The sequence below is a fragment of the Protomyctophum bolini genome (assembly GCF_963924005.1).
Source record: "Protomyctophum bolini genome assembly, chromosome: 8".
Taxonomy (NCBI): Eukaryota; Metazoa; Chordata; class Actinopteri; order Myctophiformes; family Myctophidae; genus Protomyctophum; species Protomyctophum bolini.
In genome coordinates this window covers 26,392,108-26,417,245 of record NC_137869.1, presented here as the reverse complement: position 1 = coordinate 26,417,245, position 25,138 = coordinate 26,392,108, and the positions used below count along the sequence as shown (strand labels likewise).

The following is a 25,138-nucleotide window of genomic DNA, read 5'->3' as shown; positions in this document are numbered from 1 at the left end:
CTACATCATCTGATTAGAACCAGAGAGAACGACACATGGACACAGAGAAAGAGGGGACCAAAGGAACGGGCTGTGAGTTTTGCAGACACAGATGTAAGACTTGCTTTATAGTTCATTGCTGCGACAATGTCGTGTGCTGAAATCTACAAGCTCAAAACGCATCGCACTGTGACTTTGCAGACACAGATGTAAGGATCGCAAAATATCGAAAATAGCAGATCTACAAGTACAAACACAACCTGTGAGCTTGCAGATGTTCGGCTGGTGATCTCAGAGCATGTCATCGGATAATGGCAGTTTGTCACGCAACACTGCATTCTGCCCGGAAGAGAGTTAGACAGACACACACACACACACACACACACACAGATGTGCATGTTTATAAAGAACAGTAGTTAGGGCACAAATAGTCTGCGTGTGTGTCCTGCACATGCCCCACTATAGTTTATAAAGACTGCAAAGACCAGCTGTGCAACTAAAAGGAGTGAAGAGCACTTCATGTGGTTCCTAAGTACTGGGTATTGTTCTTGGATATCCATCCAGGCAGCTACCCTGCAGAGAACAAACACCCTTGGTATTTCAGAAAAAGAAAAAACACAAAACACATTGTGTGCAGGTTGCTGCAGGTGAGGACCTTATTATCCGTGATTCACATGCCCCAGAAACATTAAACTGAACGACGGGGCAATAGCAGGGGGTGGGGAGGGTGGGGGGCAATCGGGGGTTCGGAAATAAGGGCCCGGGAAAGCACCAGACTACACCTGGAGCGACTGATGTTTCTACAACGACGCCACAACTCACTTATATATACAGCTCAGCATCTGCTAGGAAGTTGTTCTGAATATATACTAGCCATTAGCCTTGATAACTTTGCTTGAAGCTACGCAATGCATCATTACAATCACACCCTCCTATTACCCAGAGTGGGGATAGGGGGTCGTTAGAGGGTCCTTGATCAAAGGTGGGTCAGGGGGGGTTATGGAGTGTGAGTGGAGGGGTCAAAGGGGCCTTGTTCCCCGCTCAATAAACAGTCCTGAAATCAAACGGGTCTTGTTTCCTCTTACTCATTACCCTTCCTACTCTATTAGTGGTAGTATGTATGCGAGGACTGCGGATAAGAATTAGCAACTGTGCTATATCCGGTGTATTTACGTCCATGTGCATTGTCCTGTCCAAATAAACAAATAAAGTAAAAGTAGAACTACAGCGATCCATTCTGGAGGATGGGAAAGTTGAGGAGGAGGTTCTGTTATTCTCTATTAGACTTTTTCCCCCCCTCTCCTTCATCAGAGTGACATCAGAGGTGGGCTGGGCTGCGGCGAAAGAAAAAAAAAGAAAAGAAAAGAACAGCAGTCTCCAACCCCTACACCACCACCCCCCCGCCCCCTCCCTTCTCTTCCTCCTTCCCTCCCTCCATAACCTCGTCTCCCTCATCCTTTGTGAGAAAACCTCAAGGCATCAGTCGTCAGAGCTCAGTTTGTTAACAGTGGTCCGTTTTTGAGTCATGCCCTTGTCCCAGTCTCAGCCCAGCTGAGAGAGGAGCACGTCTGAGTACGCCAAGGCCTCGACTACAGAAGGCCTTCCTGATATACTGTGGAACTCCAGGAGCAGCCTGTTGATCTTCAGCTAACAGGACAGGACAGGGAGTCCGCGGGACAGCGTGTCCAAGAGAGGAGGCAGCGGACTTGGACACACGGATAAGAGATGAGTGCTGGGAACAGCCAGGGGAGCATTGCAGCTCAGTGAAGAGAATATACTACAGCAGTCACGTGCACTCAAATCACTGCCAACAACAAAGGTAAGCAACTGCCTGGCAGACAAGTTTGTTCGCTTGTGCAAGTAGCTTCTCAGCTCACGTGTTAAGATTGTGTGTGTGTGTGTGTGTGTGTGTGTGTGTGTGTGTGCGCCTGCGTGCTTCAGCAGCTGTAAGAGCTCTCTGGCTTAGAGGTTGAAGAGGTTAGAGCGTTCCGTGAGACCGGGTTCTCGGGCTGCAGACAGAAACATTTAGCAACGCTTCTTTAACTCTCTGGAGAAATAGGATACACTGTATAGTGTACAGTATACAGCGCACTGTGAGATCTCTATACTGTATAGGACGAATGTGCTGCTGGAACGCATAAAACTGCCAGATGTGTATTGTCACATGTGTGTGTGTGTGTGTGTGTGTACACAGTAGGATGACGTCTGAATGTGTACAGTATGGTAACACATGGGAGCGGGCCTCACTTCATCACACCACAGGTGAAGAGGGTCAAATGTTCTCAACATCGGAAAGAATCTATGGGATTTCTTTTTTTATTAATCTTTTTTCAAATTAAAATAGTCTGCCATTCTGAGAAGTAATGTTTCTCCTCATTTAACTTTAGATTTTCAACTTCCACCTGGGATACTAATGCAGTATAATGAGTTTTTCCCTGAGACAAAATCATGAAGACAGTATTATCTTCTTCCAAAAAAACTGGCGTACCTCGTTTACTGGAGAGAGAAGAGAGAGAGAGAGAGAGCACGCGAGGCAGAGAGAAAAGGAGAGAGAGGAAATGGGTTAAGAATTAAATAAATTAAAATTGACATAGGAATGACAGAGACTGAAAAAAGGAATAAGGACACACAGAGAGAGAGAGAGAGAGAGAGAGAGAGAGAGAGAGGAAAGGGAAAAGTAAGGCAACATCAGAGTTGCTCCATTCCAGTCAAACACTTTAAGGCAGAGCGATCAGATCAGATGAGGAGATTTGGAACGTGGAGCCAGCCTTGTTTATTTCTGTTAGGTTTGGGTTTCCTAAATTCAGCCTCCTGAAGTCTGGCCTCTAAACGGGGACGAATAACCTGCTGGAACGAGGGTTAAATAAATAATATCCAACATGACGTGGTGGTGACACGTCCTGCAGCAACGATGCTCAGTCTCACACACACACGCGCGCACACACACACACACACACACACACACACACACACACATATGTTGTGGGCTTGACAATAGCAGCTGAGCTACACACCGAAATGTTTCAATTGGGTCACCTCAAACGTTCGGGTTTTGAGGAATTAAATTAAGCGGGCAAGTACTACACCATATTCTTAGTATTCTAGTCTATAGTAGCTTCTTATTTTTTGTCCCTGCAGTCTGCACCTTAAAAAAGGTTTTCGGTGTGCACATTTTTTTGGGACCCTGACAGAATAGAAGTCCCATTCATACAGTCCTTTTTTTTTTTAAAGGAACTGAACCTGATGACACTGTAATTTTACTCTAACCACATCCTCCTGTAGTGAGTGAACCCCTGCAGACATCAGAAACACAGCCACTGCTGCCTCAGCCTCACCATGATAGCAGAGTGCTTTGAACGATAATACTATCGCTCTGTGCAGGGCCTTCCTATCACCATTCACAATTATGTTGGACTGTTTCCACTTACGCTGCTCGGATGTCCTTCGCTCGCTGTGGAACCACATCTGTGAGTGTTGTTCAGTCAGCTCTTTTAATTTGAAAGATACCCAGTTTCATTTTCATTGGGCCACAGACTGCCATTTGATACCATCTTAATCTCTGAGAACTCTATCGACACTGTACAATCCCCAGTGTTCATTAAACATCTGGACAAAATGTATCCATTTGTACCCTCTGGGGGCTCTGGGGACCCCCTGGGGTCTGACAGCCCAGAACCAGTTCTGTAACTTAAGGCTACACAGTATGTTCAGATTGGCAGACCAAATCAGATTTTTGGCCTCAAAAACCTGACTTCATCGTACAATAGTGTCGAAATGAAAAAATACCGTGCAGATAGGATGATGATGTTGGAATACACACACTGTTAACAGCCCGAGCGGAACAGAGTTCTCCGTTCAATCAATTAGTAACGCCCAGCGCTCAGGACGGGGATTGATAAAAAGGACGGAGATTATTGATATCAAAACCGATCGCATCGCTCCACATGCAGGCTGGGAGCGTCTGCTGCGCAACATTCAATGTTATTTTCCGGTGGGAGGTCATCGAAACAATCCGGTTGGCTTGCCTCCTGCAACTAAGACTATCGTTGTCTATCCGCATTGGTTGCTGTGGTAACGTCATAATGTAACTGTAGACGCGAGTAATGCTTAACCACTTAAACCCCATATCGTTGAGACTGAGTGGAGTCCCCCAGGGCTCTATGCTAGTGTCTGTTGTGTTTTCGCTCTACAGTACGTTAAACATATTCATGTTCGTGCTCGACAAAAAAAAAGCAGATTTTCAAGCGCTCCGTCGTGACAAGTTGTGAGCTTGTAGATTGGCTTTTTTTAAGCGAGGGACAGTCGTACTACAGAGTATAAAGGCTTCAGTGTCTGAGTGCAAAGACTGAGACACATTAGACATCACATTTCAAACAACCAAATGTAGGAATATGTTTAAAATGTCATCAGCAAACTGTTCAGGCATGATAAAAATCTTATTCCAATCTGGATAGACCGAGAATGGGATTTGGGCTGCCAATCTGAACACAGTCTAAGTGACTTGAGAGATACTCAACTGTATTTATTGTAGGACACTCCGAACACACATCAAAAGGACAAAGCATAAGGTGAAGGATAGTATGAGCGAACTACGTACGGTTAAGAAAATATATTACGTGAGGCCATGCCATTTGCGTTTGTTTTTCTTCCCTCACAAAGTGATCAATCAAAGTAAAAATACTGCAATAACTCATGCATGAAAATGAGCAAGACGGCGAGAGACAAAATTATAGGACGAAGCTTACTAAGAATCCTCCAGAACATTCCATGCTGGTGCGCCAGTGCTTGGCCGCACGCTCACCTGAAACGTCTGTCTCCGTGGGGACGGGCCTTCCCAAGGAAAACTTTAATGGGTCATTACTATCCACCCATACCAAAACATACTCCACTCTTAACCATTGACCCCGGACATAAATCACAAACACAAGGTGCCTTGCTCACTCCCGACATTCTACATCTGCGGACAGTTTTGATGTCTCTCCTAATAAAAGGTTTTAAATGCTCACTGGACAAGCCAGTAAAATGCGTCGGGGAGTATACTACAGACCAGTAGTAGAGCGTTCAGAAGGCCCGTATTACTCCCGTTAAATCGCCTTGTCTGTCATGGGGCCGTCTTGTAACCCCAACAGGAAATTGACAGCCAGCGCAGCCACCCCAAGACAATCATTGGCCAGAGCAGTGGGCACGGAGCCAATCATGTCGTCGTACTACACTACTTTGACATGACTGGGGAGGTCTGGGTCTGAACAAACATGTTTAAAAAGGGCCACTCAACTCCTGATCTTATCACTGTACTGTACAAACAGAGCCCGATATAGAAACAGCCACATAGACAAACAAACACGTGACACATACGCTGCACATGGGGACCGGTCCAAAAACCCTGGTTTTCAAGGCAGTGGCTCTAGCATTGCTGGCAACATGCGGTCAACTCGACCGCAACCACAGCAGGGGGGCGCATGCCCCAACACACTTTTCTTTGGACCCATTATCTCTCCACAAACAAGAGCGTCAAGGACCACCGGTTTTAATGTTGTTCACAGGGAAATGACGGCAAATAAAATAAGTCCAACAGAGACGATTAAAAAGCTGGTGAGAGCTGACGATCGGAGCGGTGAAATCCTCAGTGTTAGTTTATCCACTTGTAAATCGGAAGAATGTACAAAATGTAACCAAATGGTTAGATCTGTAGACGCTGAGTTAAATCAACACTCAGGATTTTACTGTGTGGAAAAGGATTGGAGTAAAGGTCTTGTTTATAGCTCGGCTGCGAGGCTCGTTTGGAGCCCTAATGAGGACTTGGACACAGTTGAATGGTCAGGTTAACATAAGGAGGAACCGGTCAGCCAGAAATGGATGAATAATGGACAAGGGATGCCCAGAGGAGAAGCAGAGGCTTAGGATGTGTGTAAAGCGTGCCCAAGACTCAAGCAGTGAACTGTATGTGTGTGTTTTTGGATCACAGAAAGCATGTGCAGCTGGAGACAAACACTTTAGTAGAGGTGTGACTCAAATAGCGGGGAAGGGGGCAATAATGAGAGAGAAAGCAGCTAAAGGTCTACCATTTCTCCTCAACCAGAAAACACAAATGATTTAAGCTAATAAAATGTTGTTAACACTCAAACGCACATTATTATGGTTTCCTGGCTCTCCTCTGACGCCAGACCCTCCTTCGGCTCACTCTCCTCACAGAATACAAACGAAACGAAAGCCGAGCAGCTGCAAGTGATCCACTTAAAAGTTAACCAAGCTGTCAGTTCACTAGTTGAACTCTATTCGGAGAGAGAGGACGCACCTGAACTGCATGGGTTACAACAAACCCACCATCCAAGTGGGTAGAGTTACTGGAGTCTGACATTGAGTGAATATGCAGACTATATTTACTGGAATATTTTGTTCCTCAAAAAAACGTGTGTGTGTGTGTGTGTGTGTATGGAATGATAGAGTAGGGTATTTGGAGAGGTGAGCGTCTGACAGAGAGATGAGGGAGGCCTTGTATGAACTCTGTACTCTTCAACACCCTGCCATAAACTCACAACATGAGCTTCGTGTGCTTGTGCTCGTGTGTGTGTCACTGTGTGTGTGTGCGTGTGTCAGCATCAAGTAATGTGTGTGTAAAAGGATTGAATAAAGAGGGGGTAGCCCCTTTACACAAAGACTGATTGACTGCAGGGTGTGTGTGTGTGTGTGTGTGTGTGCGCGCGCGTGCATGCGTGCGTGCGATGGGTATAGCCACACCCAAATCCCACACACACACTCACAGAGGAACCCCACATGTAGACCTCTGACCCACACATGAGCCCACATGTTTAGAGTTTCACTGCCAGAAGAACCAAAATAGACGAGCCTGAGCGGGGCTCAGGGGATGGACCTGGACCTACCTTCACCTTCCCCCCACTCTGGATGGAGAACCATACCTTTCTAGTGGAGGTGAAAGTGTGCAGTAATGCTGCTGGGGGGGGAAAGCGTATGGAACCCTTTGGGGGTTTGTGTACATTCCTTTTCTGACCACACGGCTCACCTCTTTCCTACTTCAAACCATTTATTAGATCACAACTCAACTTAATTCCACATCCTCTCTCTCTCTCTCTGCTTCCTTCATGTGTACACCCTGAAGGGCAGGCTCCGGGGCCCATTAGGAGTGATTTATACTTCTCCTTTAATATATTATCTCAGGCACCATGTAAATATGTAGGCATTTAGTTTTTTGATCTCCTTAAAGGATAATTCCATGCTAGAAGGCTTTCTTACCCTTCTTTGAAGTCGTTATGTCCCCACCAAAGAGGTCCAGGTGTTTTTTGGTGCAAAAACTCCTTATTGGCTATTTCCCCTACCATAAGCCCACAATGAATTGAATGGGAATTGAATGGCGCTATGGTGTGTTGTGCTAATTCGCTTATTTCCATCAAAATAAGTAGTAAAGTGTGCCGCTTGGGATATTATTTACATTATGAAGAGAGGATATATACAAAAAATATATAATTTTGAGCGATGGAAATAACCGAATTAGCACAACACCCCATAGTCCAATTCAATTCCCATTCAATTCAATGCAAGTCATTTAGGGCTTATGGTAGGAGAAATAGCCAATAAGGACCTTTTGCACAAAATAACACCTGGACCTCTTTGGTGGGGACGTAACAACTACAAAGAAAGGTAAGAAAGCCTTTTAGTATGGAATTCTCCTTTAACTCCCTCCCTTCTTCCATTTCGCTCTTCTACGGAAAATAACGATACGATGGGAACGATGCACAAAAACTAATTTCACCCACTTCTTTACTTCTGTAAACCTGTGATGTGACAATATCACAGATCAGCTGATTCTGATTCTCCAGTGACATGCAACAAAAATATATCCCCAAGCAGTCCACAAGCTCACAATGCGTTGCAGTGTGGGCTTGTAGATTGCGTGTGAGCGACACACAGCACAACCAAGTATATAAATGAGTCATTACTGCGCTATTGAGCTGGACAGTCTTCTTGACTTCATAAAAATACCACTCTTAAGTGCTGTGCTCCATCCTCCCCCTCACTCCGGCTCTCATTTCCTGCATCAAACGTTTAAAGTGGGGCCAGAAATCACACCACACTATTACCAATAGCGTGGTGATTGCCCCTCTCCGTCCATTCCCCTCTCCTGAGCTCACCTACAACCCCTCCCCCCTCTCGTCTCTTTACCCTGGCATCATGACACTCGTCTCATCCTCTTTTCCAGTTTCACCGTGGCAGGCACTGCCATTAACCCTCGGCTGCGTTCTGCGTCTTAATCTCCTGGTCTTTCTTTCATTTGCCTGCCTTGGCTCCGTTGTTAACTGCTACCACGTTTTGAGTCGGCGGCGTGTGAGAATGAGACCCAGTGGTCGTGTGAGAATGAGACCCAGTGGTCGTGTGAGAATGAGACCCAGTGGTCGTGTGAGAATGAGACCCAGTGGTCGTGTGAGAATGAGACCCAGTGGTCGTGTGAGAATGAGACCCAGTGGTCGTGTGAGAATGAGACCCAGTGGTCGTGTGAGAATGAGACCCAGTGGTCGTGTGAGAATGAGACCCAGTGGTCGTGTGAGAATGAGACCCAGTGGTCGTGTGAGAATGAGACCCAGTGGTCGTGTGAGAATGAGACCCAGTGGTTGTGTCATGCAGCTGAAATATACATATACAATTAAAATGGGGCATAACAAGAGGAGAGAGGGAAGTTGTTGATGCCCTCTGAGGATGAAAGGCTGGAAGGGTCAGCACTGTTGACTGTTTACTAAAAGTACGGCTGCTTGAGCTGCTGTTTATTGCTGGAGGCTCCATGGCTCTTCTCCTCAAAACTCTCTCCTCTCCCGAGTCCTCACCCATCTTTCTTCCCTTCCTTCCTTCTCCCCTTGCCGTCCCGTGTATTTCTGACCGGTGATGGATGTGTGGTGGAGCTTTCGGGGCGCTTTGGACCGGCGGTGGGAAAGTCTGAGGGCCAGATGGGAGGCTGGGAGCCGGGGATCTCGGAGACTGGGAAATACGTTGGCTACGAAATGTATAAATAAGTTTCATCCAAAAACATTTCCCTCCCTGCTTGTAACACTGCAATCCATCAGGCTACAGCAACGAGGGCGCATAGATACGAGCTAAGGTCGGAAACATGATTGATGAATGGATGCTGGGGACATGTTGGGACCTGTGAACCTCTGTAGCCAGATACTGTAGCCTCTCCACGGCCTACAGCTTGATTTCTGTGTCTCAAACTATGAAAAAAGGAGTCATGTAAATCCACACAGCCAACAATCAACAGTCATTATGCTGTTGACCAGAGGGCCTTGCTCAAATGTCTTTTGTTATTGAAGCAACCTTAATGAACTGTAATTTCCTGTCTCGCGAGTCGCTAATGGCCATATGATGTCAGACCCAAGACACGGATAGAGGATTAGTTATATTTCATGCACAATGTCGCTTACTGTTAAATGTGCAGCAGACACGGCAGACCCAGTGGCCAAAAACCAACAACAGCAAATGGGAAAGACTAAAGTCAACCAGACACACACACACACAGTGATGCAGGAAGAGTTGATGTTTGGTAAAATAACCTTGACAAGGCATGCCAAACCTAAAATAGTAAAGTCTAGCTATTGGCTGTATAAAAGAGTAAAGACACACACACACAGTGTCCAGAGGTGTGTGTGCGTGCAGCCTGGCAACACACACACACACACACACACACACACACACACACACACACACACACACACACACACACACACACACACTTGATTATCACAGCATGTCCTAACCAAGCTTCAGAAATTTGGCAGCTCTCCAGTCCAAACTGAGACTCCCGAGTGATGAACTGAGTTGACAGAGCCGTGTCTCTCTCTAATGCAGTGGATTACTGGATTTCAACCATTTTCATATCAAGGTCCATTCAGCATTTGCGCCACGGACCACCATTTGATGAGATGCTGTCTCTCAGACCAAAACTTTGAATAATTCTCTACATTGTTATTCTTATTGTGAAGACTTATGTAAATTATGTAATGCAGATGTTTAACAATAATTGTACTCTTGAGCGCGTAAAATGAAACCAAAATGGACCATTTGGTTTTGTGTTACGCTCTCAAGAGTTAAAGATCCAATAATGGTCCATTTGGTTACCAACTCTCCGTCCTGGGGACCACCTGGCTGAAACCTTCTCCAGGACCACTTCAAAGTGCTCCAGTGAAATGTCTACACTTTATGTCTACACTGCAGGAATATATGGTGGTGGTTCCATACCGTAAAAAGATATGGCACATTTTACACTATAAGATTCCACAGGGACTGATAAATCAATGGCTCCGTCTGTTTTAATACACCATATATAAAAAAGTGGAACACGCATAAATAAATCTCATTCCTTTGACAATTCCATGCAGTAAGGTGCATATCAGCCTATAAATAAATCAGACCATACTGCTGCTCAGAGAGAGAGAGAGAGAGAGAGAGAGTCAGCAGGCCAAAGTCATATGTCTCCCGACTATTAATAACCATTAGAGGCGCGAGCACCCTGCAGTGCTCTTACAAAGACTTATGAAGCTAATACCGTTTCCATCATGTAAGGCGGCCTGGGAAATTAAACCACCGCATGTCAGTTATTCTAAACAAGCTCTCCTCCGGCTCCAAACAGGAGAGGTTGCCACATCTGTTACGGGGCGGGCACACGGGCCGCTTGTCAGTGAGGACCGGCCAACGGCACATTTCATTTGAATTTAGGCGAGGAGGAGGAAAAACGAGCGTTTGGCGTTTCTGCCTTTGTTCGTCCGTCCACGGCTGTCCGTCTCCGTTTGCTCTCCGCTGTCGAGGTGAATTAAGCGCAGCCTCCAAGTACCAGGGGAGAAAAGCTAAAGGAGGGGTGGAAAGCAAAGGAGATGGATGGAGGGTTGAGGAGGAGGAAAGGCTATGCAAGAAGAAACAGAAGGGCGGTATGGAGAAGAGGGTTTGCTTGCAGGGAGGAAACGTGATCATAGATGGAAAAAAAGAGGGGAAAGGAAAGAGCAAATCAAGAGAGCGAGTGCATCATATGTTGTCCATGGGAGAAGATACCGTCACTGTCGGGCAGAAACCTTGTATCTCCAAATGTTTAATTTTTTGTGTCATTTAATGCCCCACTTCGTCATACAAGAGTGTCAAAGCAAAAGTAGTGAAAATAGCCGGCGTACAAGCTCACAACGTGTCGTCTCGTGAGATTGTAGATCGGCTATTTTCACTATTTCTGAAAGATTTGGACATATGAGATTTCCACCAGACAGCAAGGTTATGATCATCAGGCCAAAGCAAGAGAACAAGGGTGTCATGATCCATCTGTTATGATGTATTATATCTCTGTCTCTGTAGTCTATTTTTCAGCATCATTACAAAGGGCTGGTTCTGGTTCCGTCTAATCTGACTCATGCGTTAAAGTTTCATCTGCTGTTTTTGAGCTTTAATTGAACAAGACATTTCGGTGCAGCTCCTGCCCATCTCTGCAAACACTCCTCACACACACAGAGACATGTGTGCATGCTGCATGGCATGTATGCTTTTCTCACTCAAGCAGACGCACGCACACGTGAGCATGCACATACAGAGACACAGAGTGAGGTGAGCAGAGAATGATTGCCATTATACAGTCTACTCCTTGGCCCCACGCTCATGATTAGTTTGGGCTTTCTGAGATAGAGAGGTACAGACAGATGGACAGAGAGCGAGAGAGAGAGGGAGGGACAGAACTGTGTAAACACCTCTACCACCACAACACTCTCCTGACCTAGAACCCTGGAATGTCTTTCATCTGCTTTGGTTCAATGGAAGAGACCGACTCAGGGCCCCCACAAGAGGAAAGTCCCACCACGACAGCATGAGACACAGAGGGGACACGGGGAGAGTAGCATGAGACACAGAGGACACAGGGAGAGTAGACAGCATGAGACACAGAGGACACAGGGAGAGTAGACAGCATGAGACACAGAGGACACAGGGAGAGTAGACAGCATGAGACACAGGGAGAGTAGACAGGAAAGGAAGAGCGGAAAAAGTGGGAGAGATGTGTGAGGAATTGGAAAGAAGAGATGGACAAAACTAATCTGAAAGCAAGAAAGGTTGAGAGAAACTGACAGTTCACAGATGAGTGGAGCAGTACGTTTTTTTTACTGTCCTGTTCCAACTCCCCAAAACACCCCCATGTTGTGGTGAACTGGATCTCGCATTGGAGACCGAATAGTGGCACGTGTGGGCCTGTGAAAGCCTGGAGCAGCAGCATTAAGCCTGATTTATACTTGGTTCGTCGTACGACAGTGTCGTGCAGCGAAAACAGCCAACCCTACAAGCTCACCACGGCGTAACACCATTGTACAACGGAGTATAAATGGAGCATTACTTGAGCAGCGCCACTGCTGCTCCCTGCCGCTGCTGCTTAAGTCATTAACGTCTCTCACTGAGGTCTGCAGGGAGATGGTACCTGGTTACGCTGTCAGAGACGACCGCTGTTGGAAAAACAGGCGTACACACAGCCATGGAGATGAACAGCGTCCCGGGATATCCGCACATGCAGGCATGCGCCACGCAGCTAGTCAATCAAGCAAAGAGACCGACACGAACACACATTCGTAAGGCCTACGGAGGGACTCTGTGTGCATAGTACGTGCAGTTTAGCGACCACAAGGGTGTCAACAATGGACATTTCACTCAGGATTGGTCTCAAGATTTAGGGCTCAGGTTTTGCCTCGTGTTCAGATTCTGACGTATGAGGAATGATGAAGTGATATAGCATGGCTAGACGTAGCCTTGGCCTTGCATGATGAGGGCAGGCCCCTGAGGCGGTAAACAGAGCAGTGCATGTTTAGCAGTGTATTAATAAGAAGCAGACCAGAAGCATCGATAGGGGCTAGCGAGCAGCAGGAGTCACCGCTATAAGTAGTCTCACGTAACCAGACAAACCCAGATCTCCATCTACCGATGCATCTGGTGCACATCTAAATTCAATGCCGTTGCCAGAACAGCGTTGAGAATGGTCGCTAACAAGCCTACGCCTATACTGGCTTAAAAACAAATCAGAGGACCCCAATAGGAATGTTCACCCTGAAGTCTTTGTAATGGTTCTGTAATGCAGTTATTTTTCAAATATTCCACCCACATTTAGCAACAATAGGCTCCTCACATGGAGTGAGATCCCACTGCAGCTTATAAAGAGGTCAAACATCTTGTAATAGACCTGTGTGTATGCTGCCGTCTGTGGGCTGTGTTTACTGAACACTCTGACAGGAGGCTGCCCAGGCATTAAGGGTGGTGGAGATGATGAGAGGACAGCAGCACAGAGTAGTCAGTAATGGCCGACAAAATTGTGAAACGTTGGATTTTATTTGGATCCGTCTCTCATTTGAGTCTGCGACGGATTGTAGAATTGAGCTCAAGACTCTTCTCTACAGGTATTCAGGTTAGTTAAGGTCACAACCCGAGGGTCAAGGTCTTTCATCCAACAAAGCGCCACTACTTGATAAATCACCACATGAAGTATTAGAACATTGCTCCTCTGCTTTAGCTTGGGACCACATTATTCTCCACAAAGAAGTCAAATGGAACACAACGTTCCCTTACCTTTGCCATTCTTGGTCCGCAAGCCCCGTGAGAACGTCTAAAAAATAATCCCTTCTGGTTCAATGTCCACCAGGTGAGAGACACGTGCAGTACAAGAAGGTTGGGGGTTGGGGGGGGTCTTAGTTATGGGAATTGGGAACACAGTCTGGAAGATAAGTGTATTTCCTGATAAAGTGATGAATTGCCTCAAGGGAGGATGAACGCAAATGATGAAGGACAGCCAGAGGTCTCCTGCATGAGACCTCCTGTAGGGGGCAGAGCAACGGCATCCCAGAGTAATGGGGTGTCAGATGAGGAACTATCTAGGAAACAAAACAGACCTTGGTGCTGCAGGCTAAACAGAATGTTACTTCACTCACACACACACACACACACACACACACACACACACACAGAGCAAGCAGTTGTACTTCCCGCATTGACTCCCCACGACTTGTTTGCTTGCAGTTACGTCCAGAAGGCCTTGGGGTGGAGAGACGTTGAGGCAGTCGAGCCAGTCAACCAGCAGCCATGCGGGGGGCGTGGTGGAGCCTGTGTGCCCTGTTCTGCCTCCATGTGTGGGAGCAGGCCTACTGCAGGACCTCCAGGGTTGCACGGAGCACCAGACACTATTCACCGCACCGGACAAAACGAGCTGCCAACGATGCCGATGCCAAAAAGTGCTCTTACACGTTCCTGATCCCCGAGCAGAAGATCACGGGTGAGAGACTTTTGTCGTCATTAAAAATGCTACTTTATCAGCACAATATTCAGTAGGTGAATGGTGCACCGTGTGTTGCATGTATGTATAGTATATAGTACACAGTTCAATTATATTTGGTTCCTGGTGCATCATAGCAGCAATTTAAAAAAACAATTACGTGCATGGCCAAATGAGGCACAGAGAAAAGAGAATGGCTGCAACACTCCAAAATAAAAGATAGTCTTAAGGTGCACATCGGCCCAACAATATCATGGAATAAAATAGACAGCCAGCACTCTATAAATCTCCTCAGCATACGCTGAGGAAGACCGATAAGGTTGTCTGGGTACAGGCTTTAGTTCCGACACTATTTTTGGTCCGACAGTCATTAGACCGACAACCTACCTCAAACCCTAACCTAACCATAACCGCAAGCACAGGAGCAGCGCATGTTCGAGGTTGAGGCAAATTAAACTATGTGAAATTGACATTTATTGAGCGCCGGCTGTCTCCTTCTTCAAATGAGGCATAGACTATCACCCCACTATACATGCACACAAGCAGCTTCGTCACCCAACACCACATGGTGATTTGTGCTGTACGCCTTCATCCACTAACTTACTATCAATAGTTCAAGGTTGGAGAGGGAGGCCATGCCATTATTACGTATTGTTAATTTATCAAAAGGATTAGAAGATCTCTTCTACAAGAGACAGTTTTCTAATCGTTCACGTTTCTCAGGCCCCATCTGTGCCAGCGCCACAGGCCCCGAGCTAGACAAGGAGCGGGTGACCCGGATGGACATCGCGGACGTGCGCGAGGTCCTGCACAAGCAGCGGCGCGAGATCGAGACCATCACGCTGGTGGTGGACGTGGACGGCAACCTGGTGAACGAGATGAAGCTGCTGAGGAAGGAGAGCAGGAACATGAACTCCAGGGTGACGCAGCTCTACATGCAGCTGCTGCACGAGATCATCCGCAAGAGGGACAACTCCCTAGAGCTGGTCACGCTGGAGAACCGTGTCCTCAACGTCACCTCCGAGATGATGCGGCTGGCCTCCCGGTACAGGGACCTGGAGGCGCGCTTCGCCACCATGGCCAGCGTGGTCAACAACCAGTCCGTGCTCATCACCGCCCTGGAGGAGCAGTGTCTGAGGACGCTGGGGCGCAGCGAGTTGCCCCCAATTCCCCCGCTGGTAAAGGTGGTGCCCGAGAGCATACCGGTAAACAATCGATTCACCAACGAAATACAGAGGGACCACTCACGGGCCTTCCCCAGGGGGTCGCGTATGGAGACGGTTACAGCCGGCCCGTTTGGAAACAATCCACCTCCGCCGCAGGGCACACTCACCTCCGACGGTATGTATCAGTCTCAAAAACACACCAACTGCATAACGGGGTAATAAACTGCATAATAAACAGTGCAGTATAATGAAGAATCAATGGGGAAGCATTGTTAACTTAAACGAGGAAATGGGAGTAGAATAGTAAGTCTCGAATCTTAGCACGGGCAAATTTGCCAGGTGTGAAATTGCTGGTTCCTAAAGGATGGTAATTGAGCATTACATTCCAGTGCCACTGTTGCCCAGTTGGCTCATCCTTGACATGCGAAGAGAGGCAGTGAAATCATACATTCCTGCAATTCTCTTGGCCAGTTGTACTGGCCTCCATGGTCGGAGCATATGGACTGAGCTTAGACAAGGCCTTGCTCCTACAGTATGTAGACATGGTTAAGGCCTTTTGTGTATGAACTCTCTGACTTTTAAAAACCATTCTCAGAACATAGAGATTTATGCCAGGGCAGGCATACCTACAGATCATCGCAGATACTTTACAGACAAACTCGTATATCTCACTGAAAATACATCCAAGAGAGTGCATTCAAGAGAGTGACTTTGTAGGCAAGTGAGAACATATGAATCTAGTGAATGTGTCAACAACTAGTCAGGCAGAACTCACTAATATGGTGGTGACACATGAAATGGCTCTTATATATTTCATTTGGGCATCCTGTGAGAACATGCCAATTTCGAATAGAAATGTGTGCCGTCAACCTTGCGTCTCCCTACCTTGTATTATGGTAGGGAGGCAGCATTATGAACCTGCCACAGGAGTGTCAATTAAAATAATCTACAGCATTTACCAGTACTGTCACTCACAATGGTGCTTATGTAAGCATGTGGAAAAACGATATCAGTGTAAGACCACTACAAGAGAGAAAACCTGAGTGACAGTGAGGTTGGGTCGAGAGAGCATGACCTATACCGAGTATAGTGTGAGTGAGTATAGCGAGTGTGTGCGTGCGTGTGACAGCGAGGCACAACAAGGCTGCCTGCAACTGAACTGAGGCGATAGTTTTTTTCCCCATTTTTTTCATTTAAAGATATTTTGGGGGCTTTACTGCCTTTATTGATAGGCACTTTACAGTGAGCTACACATGGACTGAAATAGATCACTGATAAGACTCCTTTGATTTGTGTGCTGCTCTCTGACTGTTGGGACATTACCCAATGGTTAAGAAATAAAATCACACATGTTTGGCATGAAGTGAGAGGTGCAAGATTTTTAGAGGAAGTATTTATATTGGCCATATGACGTCTTAAGTCGTCTTTACTACCCTAAACCAGTAAGATGCCCGAGGGTGAGAAGCGACCTCGCTGCGCATATGGAATGGATTCTGTACTGTCCATATATGGAGCGTCTTGAGTTTACAGGGTTTGATGAGGTCAGATCAACATATGGAATGTCAGAACAGGTCAGCTCCATATATGAAGATCTAAGGGTGGCAGCGGGGGCAGTGTCTTGAGTTTAGACACTAATTTATTACATTGAATTACTACTGCTCATATCTGCATTTACTTACTGTACATATTAATGTCTGACACTCTGGTGAGATTTGAAAATACTTTGCTGTACTGTACTTGTACTGTACATTGACAATAAATTGAATCTCATCTCATTTCATCTCATCAGTGTACAGGGTTTGATGAGGAGGGCCCAAGTAGGGCCGGGTCTTAATCTTCCGGCCTGTTGAGAACTCTAGTTTTCACTGGCTGCCGGGCGCAGCTGCACTAATAACTTTGGTGCAGGCCCGTCTAGAGTTTAAATGGAGAGGTATCAAAAGGGAGACATCGAAGAGGAAGGATGGATGGGGAAGGATCAACATATGGAATGTGAGAACAGGTCAGCTTCATATATGGAGATCTAAGGGTTTGAGGTCAGATGTAGAGTTGCTGGCCAATATTGATGACATCAGGGATCTCCATATATGGGCTTAATATTGACATCACATGATGTCACGAGGCATGACCATATATGGGGGGCAACCAAACAACTGACGGGAAATGCACGATTTCATAGTAAATTAAAATAACTATAGTCTGGTTGCCCTTTCGGGCATAAACGGTAATAAACCACGGCAAACGATTTACATCATAAGTGATCTAAACAAACAAAAATCCCACAGACTTGGCTACTACTTGGCTACTATACCCACTGTGGCTGCCACATGACGTCACTGCTTTCTTAACGTCACTGCTTAAAGCAAACATTAAAAGTCCATAGACTTGAGTGCCACATGACGTCACGGGTGGGGTCTTGTTTTAATTCAAATCATAGCCAGACGTAGGAGGAGATAGCAGCCCTCAAAAACATGGCTGAAATTCAGCAACCTAATTTCTAGCATGAAAACAATTTGCAAGGTCATATTGCTGCTCGGAAATGGCTCTATTATGACTAGCGATTAGACCATGTCGGAGGCTGCTGATAAGGGTTATACAACCAGTTACCAGATGTGTACAGTGGGGGGGGGGGGGAGACGAGACAGTGAGGGGTGCTTTCTTCAATACCGTCTGGACAGGGGCAATGCCATTCAATTAGCAAGGCACTGCAGACATACAGTATACCAGAGTTAGTGTGTGGCTGGACATATGGTGGACTACGTCAATCAGACGCAATGCATATCTCCAGTTAAAATCTGCCATTACAATGAAGTAGCCATACTGTAATTAGGAAAAACATACCATCTAATAATAGAGGGTGGAAAAAACCCAAGAAACTTTCAGCAATCAATGAATGAAGTGAAAAGATGAAAGCGGAGCCTTAAATCATCATTTTAAGGATCCGACATCAAACCTCCACTCAGTCTTTGTAATAACATTGGTGAATGGTGAAAAATTCTTACCATAAACCATAATTAACATAATGTTGTAAAAACATTACGACAGAATCTCCACTTCCCTGCCTTAAAAAAAACAGGACATTGGACCCGTATAGCTGTAATATTCATACAATATCGTCTCTGTCGGGTGGAAACATCATGTCCAAAACCGTTTCTTTTTTTTAACCGTTTCTTATTCTTTACACTTTTGAGTGACTCTGTAGTATGATGAAGCAGGGTATAATTTTAATAATTAAATAAAATTGGATTGGAATAAAATACAAAACAAATAAAACAAACTTTATGGTAAGTTGTATGGCAGCCTAGCCTACACAAAGGCAACTCCATGTCAAGTGTGAAGAGTTCCCGTTCAGAGCAGCTCTCTCTTCCATGTGGTCAGGTGGTAGAGAGTTCCTGGTTAGAGGACCCTCCAGGGAGGGCTGTGGGTGAACACGGCTCTCCTCAGAACCACAGAGCAGCCCACAACTCCTGCAGGCTACATGGACCACTTCCAGCACACATAACACCAGGACTATTCCACGTTGAAAGGGTTGCGAGGGGAAAGGGCCATATTTTCTAAAGCCTGCATGGTAAAAAAATAAAAAATAAAATAAAAGAGGACCTGTGGGGATGTGGCATGATGTAAGACAAAGCAATGAAGTTGGAAATTGGTATGCTGCACTGCCAATGCTGCAATATAACCCTAATTGTGGTTATTTGCAAATAATGACTCCTTGGTGCAGGAATAAACAAAAAAACTATTATAATGAGTAAGAGCATCGAGATGCAGCTGCTTTTAAAGTTCTCCAACAATGTCTCCTGAATTCACCTGCCCTGCATCTTTCCTCTCTTAATCCCCCTGTGCCTTTTGATCCCTGGCACTGGTGGCAGACTAGGACCAGCCTACATAAACATCTAAATCATACATGAATGCACTGCTCCGTGGCTTTGGTCCACGGCCCGAGCAAAGCTCTCAACGTGGACTCCCCACCACAATCTGGAACCAAGAAAAACATCAGAGACAAGGGATGGATCATTTTTGCCGTGTGAGCCAGACACGCCATCGCCATTCATCAATTACCTATCAGGAGAAGCAGAGTGTTGGGCCAGGCAAAACGTCATTGGGCTAATGCAGGCAAAAATAAAGCCCCTTCAACGAGTCTTTGTCCTGTAATATACTGTAATAATGAACCCTAGGATAACCAAATAGTGAATATGAGTTTAACACAGCCTCACAACATGTCACAACGTGTTGTGAGCTTGTAGATCGGCTGTTTTCGTCAAAGACATTTGGTTTAGAGAGAAATACTAGCACTCCTAGCATTTCATAGGGATCCCTGTCAACTAAGCATACTGTATACAGTAGGGGCTTAAGCAGTTAGGACTGAGAATTCTCTGCACCACAGTGAAATGTGAATTGAGAAACAAGTACAACCTAATAGAGCCTGTGTCCAAGTGGTTCCATTGACTGCTAATAGGATCTTGTGCACGCGGCGTAGGTTCACCTACTGTAAATACACTCGCAGACCACAGTCTGGTCTAGCCGAGCCCCATTTCAAACCACAAGGGGTTTTAGATGTCTCCATTTATTTTTAACCCAGATCGTTAACCACTTTCTTTTCAGACAGACAGAAAGTGAAAGATAGATACAGTATAGAGCATAGGAAAGGGAAAAGAGGAAGGGAGAACTCCTCCAGAATTAAACGCAGGTCTGATGAAGCCAGATTATTACTAATAAAATACAAGCTTAAAGCATCTACATTGGGGCTACAGTGGGCCCCTGTGTACTCCCACACCCAGCTGAGAAAACCATCTACGGGCCCCTGGGGGCCCCCTGCACAATGCTGTCTTCATGCTGCATCAATACACATCATTCACACAGGGGAGAGAAGTGGAAATGTGCAGGGGTTAAGGGCTAGCCACTTCAGCCCTGGATGCAGTGCAACTGCAGGTTCCCCCCTTGAATAACAAAATGTATGCGAATGTATTGAATTTTAAGTTTGTATAACTTTAGACCGCAGGACTTTCGGTGGTTTGAGTGAGAGGAGGCCCCTCAAACCAGAGAGCCTTGGCAGACCTTTCTTCCCCATTTTCTCTTGTCTTCTGTTCACTATCTCAACCTCAAGAGTAATGGTGATGACTTTAACATGAGCAGCGAAAAGGGTCGACATCTTATTCACCTCAAGCACACTATAGGGCGGCGGGGCTATTAGCAGAGAGATTACATCACAGTAAAGGCTCTATACATGCTGAACAATGCATGATTACAACCATGGGAGATTTCCCTAGGAACAGGTGGGCCAAAACACTTTAGGGTTTCCTGTATGTAGTTTGCCAATTACTAGTGTTGGGGTGGAATACTGATGTAGTAATAAGACATAGTGTGATATTCTACCCCACAATAACGTGTTGATTCGATTAAAGTATGCTTTATGTTATTTTACAATCATATATGGTCACCGAAATTATCGCAGGTTATTGCGGCCATGTTTTTGAATAAATAAAATACAACTTTATTGCTCACAAAGGGCCAATCAATCTAACCTGTTCATTCTCTACACTCCAGGTCCATTCAGGGACTGCTACCAGGTGAGGCAGGCAGGCCACACCACCAATGGGATGTACCTGCTCAAGACAGACGGCAGTGAGCGTCTCATCCAAGCCTGGTGTGAACACGGCCTAGACAATGGAGGGTGGACTGTGCTACAAAGGAGAAAAGATGGCTCTGTAAACTTCTTTAGAAACTGGGAGAATTACAAGGTACGCTCCTTCAGGCACATTTCTAAATGAAGGAAGCACACACACGACTCCAACTCGTCTCCATCTCTTTGATCATTTTACCGGGTGCATGGTCGGGAAAGACACTTTTAAACCGGAGAATACCAGAACTCACATAACTGTCCTTTTAAGGCGTTTCATTACAGGTATCAGGTATGGTATGCTGCCTGCAAACAATCAGCACAATAACGAACACGTTTCGGCGTGAAGCCTTCGTCAGCGTTGTATGCCATTGTATGCCAAGCTCCTTCAGGCACCAGACACACACACAAAGGTTGCACAGAGTTTAACTGCGAAGTGATCACACACAGAATGAGTCAAACAGTTAAAACAACAACTCGAGAGCCACGGACTGATCCTCCATTCTCAGGCCAGTCGAGACAGCGCCACCACAGCAAAGAGCCACAAACTCAGCTCTCCCAAATATGCTCTTATGTAACCAATCCAACCAACGACGATCATGTTAAGCTGCGAACAAACATGCACACAATGGCTGTAAGAAAGGATCGGCCATGGAGAGAGATAGAGAGACGCACAGAGAGCACACACACACACATTCTCTGCAGGAAGGAACTACCTGTCCTACATACAAATCAGAGAACCCCTGTGGGACTGAGGGAAGGAAAAGCATCTCCTTCCCTCCATCCCAGAAGGAGTGAGTAGAGTCCTCCATTTCCTTCTTCCTCCCTAAGCCACCACTGGCGAGATGTGATCCGGGATCTAACAGAGCCGGCACACAGATTAAAGGATGAATGCCTCTCTCCAAAAAAACAAACTCCCCACTCCATTATAGGACTAGGTACAGAAAAATATAGTGTGCCGACGCAACGGCACTGATATAAATTGCGTGCCACGTTTTTGGGGGACAGTAATGGGGATTATTATAGGACTAGGTACAGAAAAATGTAGTGTGCAGAAGCAACGGCGCTGATATAAATTGCGCGCCACGTTTTTGGGGGACAGTAATGGGGATTATTATAGGACTAGGTACAGAAAAATGTAGTGTGCAGAAGCAACGGCGCTGATATAAATTGCGCGCCACGTTTTTGGGGGACCTCTGTTTTTTGCTCCATTAATCTCTCCAGCCGTTCTGCTCAACGCCAATGTTCCCACCACCAAGTAATTCCCCACGACTGGGAAGCCAGGTAGCAGAACCTTTAGACGTTTTCTTATTAACGTCCGTTGTTTGAATGAGGGCACCGGGCTAGCATGGACTCAGACCACTGCCAATTTTTTTTTTGTATAATCCTGTGATTTTCCTGTTTGTGTCCTTTGGACACAACTTCACTTACCCTGACCACAGAAAGAAGACAGAGATCCCCCTGTCTTTGCCAGTTGCTAAACCTCATACTGTAGTGTAGCCCAACCAAACCCAGAGAAACTGTGGAAAATACAAATATGTGGAAAATACTCAATTGTATTGGTATGCATCGCTGAATTGTCCCACACGGAATCTCTCTTTTTTAACCCATTCTGGGCGGGAACCCCTTTGTGGGTGGCGCGCTACGAGCTTTTAGGTCTGCTATTTTTAGAAAAATCGTGAAAATGCGGCACAAATCTTTGAATACTGTATATATTCTTTCAGAAGACATTTTTTTTATTTCGACGTCAGGCCTATAAATGGGTTAAAACATCGCCATGACCTAATCTGGGTGTTTTCTTTTTGCCATAAAACCTGTGCTAAAACTTGGAACAACCAACAGCCAATCCAAATATGCTCGAACCCTTGTCCCCTTACAGAAAGGCTTTGGGAACATAGACAGTGAACACTGGCTGGGCCTGGACAACATCTACAACCTGGGGAAGCAGACGGACTACAAGCTGCTGGTGGAGCTGGAGGACTGGACGGGGAAGAAGGTGTACGCCGAGTACAGCAGCTTCCACCTGGAGGCCGAGAGCGAGGGCTACCGCCTGCGGCTGGGCACCTACCAGGGCAACGCCGGGGACTCCCTCAGCAGCCACAACGGGAAGCAGTTCACCACGCTGGACCGTGACAAGGACGCCTTCCAAGGTATGGAGATATATACATGCCAGTTTCAGAACAGTTTTCTGAAACAGCTAGGTTTCTATGTCAGTGGTTCTTAGATTTTTCAAAAAAAGCAGACCTACAAGCTCGTAGCGCGCCACTCGGTGGCGCGCTATGAGCTTGTAGCTATGAGCTTGTAGATCTGCTATTTTTCAATAGCTAAAGCATAACATAATGCCAACACCAAAAGGGGTTCCTGCCCAAAATGGGTTAATGTTTTACTTGCAAAGAACCAGTTAACAACTTTACGGGTACAACAGTACAAGCATTGTCACATTGACAAAATAATTAAAAACAAAAAAAAATCCAGTACCATGGTCTCTAATTACTGTATATATGCACGCTAATTCTGTTTTCTATAAGCAGAGATTTGCCCAGGGTTTATTTTCATCTGTGTTTTAAGTCATTTGTAAACCAATCAAGGCTGTGTAAACCAAGAGATTCATGTCAAGAGCCAATCAACAATGACTTTGACCTTGGCATCCTACAGACAAATGTTGAGTTTGTTTGAGGTAGAGTTGAGTTTCACATTGTTCACATTGTTTGCTGGATACAGAAACGTTTGTGTAAGTAAATATGTTAACAAAACATTTTCACATTTAAAAGTCGGAAATTGTAGAGCGAGGACCTCGAGCGACAGTTTGGTCTGTCCATCACTGGTTATTCACGGATGTGTCTATCTACGTCTGCCTTTCCTCCAGGTAACTGTGCTCACTTCCATAAGGGCGGTTGGTGGTACAACGCCTGTGGCCAGACCAACCTGAACGGCGTGTGGTACAGCGGCGGCGTCTACCGCAGCAAGTTCCAGGACGGGATCTTCTGGGCCGAGTACGGAGGAGGCTTCTACTCCCTCAAGTCTGCCCGCATGATGATCCGACCCATTGACTGAGTGTCAGGTTGGCAGCCTTGATCAAAAAAATAATGCCACCAGCCTCCTGCAGCCCCTGCCACCATCTCTTATTACTGCTGCTTAAGTCTTTACTTTACCCATTAACGCATAACGTAAAAAGCAGCACAGAACCAAGGACTCACTGCCGACCCTCATCTGTGCCTTGTGAGAGACAAGAGAATGCAAGGGAGAGGGAAATGTGCTGTACTCGTGTCGTCATGGGACCAGGATGACTACAGGCGTTAATAAAGTCTTTCTGATTCCGACGTCAGTGCAGTGGACGGCTCCAATGTTGACTCTAGTGAAATGAACAAGACTGCCACTGCACATCCTACCCCACTCACAGCTCTGGGACAGCATGCTCTGTTGCTCACTATCCTCAGCAACACACAATATGCAAGGAAAGGGAAATTGTCATTTGGACATGATTTTCGTCTGAGCAGCTAATGGAGGTGATTCATTGGTCAGACCAGTGGTCACTGGGAGGTATTGAATGTTTTTTTGTTTATCTTGCTAGCATGAAAAAGATCATGTACTGTAATTCAAAGTTGTGTTATGCCAGCTAGAATGCAATATTATCTTAACAGTTCAAAGGTTGCAGTACAGGCCTTGATACCCTTACTGTTTCTTCCTTGGTTTGACCTGTCATTCGGGGCTTCCCACAACCCCAAGAGAAAATGGACTCTGCTTGTCTGATGTGGTAATGGCTGAGCTGACTTTGGTATGTAAATATCTTTGGCTTTATTTGTGAGAGTTAATTTAAGAGGTATGATTTTACTCAGGCCAAACACTCCCTCCTTTTGTATCTCCGCCATCCTGCCCTTCTGTTATTTATCAATGTATTTATATGGATTGTAGTCAAGGGAGGCCCTGTTTTATACAATTTCCAGATACACTACACATGGATACAATTAGACCCACAGAGACGCATACAAGCCAATGCCAAAATGATCAATAAAGAGGACGCATGTCAAGTTGACAGGAGGTTGCAGTACCTGAGACATGATCTGTTTCCCTCCAGCTCCAATTAAAAGTATTTTCTAAATA

General features: G+C 45.8%; 2 protein-coding genes across 3 annotated transcripts in view; one reads left to right on the top strand and one right to left on the bottom strand.

The window, feature by feature from the left end:
• ralgps2 (Ral GEF with PH domain and SH3 binding motif 2) overlaps window positions 1–25,138 on the bottom strand; it is a 105,894-nt gene that overhangs the window by 18,472 nt on the left and 62,284 nt on the right. The gene's annotated exons all lie outside the window — the stretch shown is intronic.
• Window positions 1,426–25,138, top strand: angptl1a (angiopoietin-like 1a). Its single transcript, XM_080771190.1, has 6 exons — window positions 1,426–1,798; window positions 14,005–14,257; window positions 14,981–15,598; window positions 20,965–21,158; window positions 22,917–23,187; window positions 23,904–25,138. The coding sequence occupies exons 2-6, from the start codon at window positions 14,068–14,070 to the stop codon at window positions 24,089–24,091; spliced, it is 1,461 nt and encodes a 486-aa protein (XP_080627316.1). The 5' UTR covers window positions 1,426–1,798; window positions 14,005–14,067; the 3' UTR covers window positions 24,092–25,138.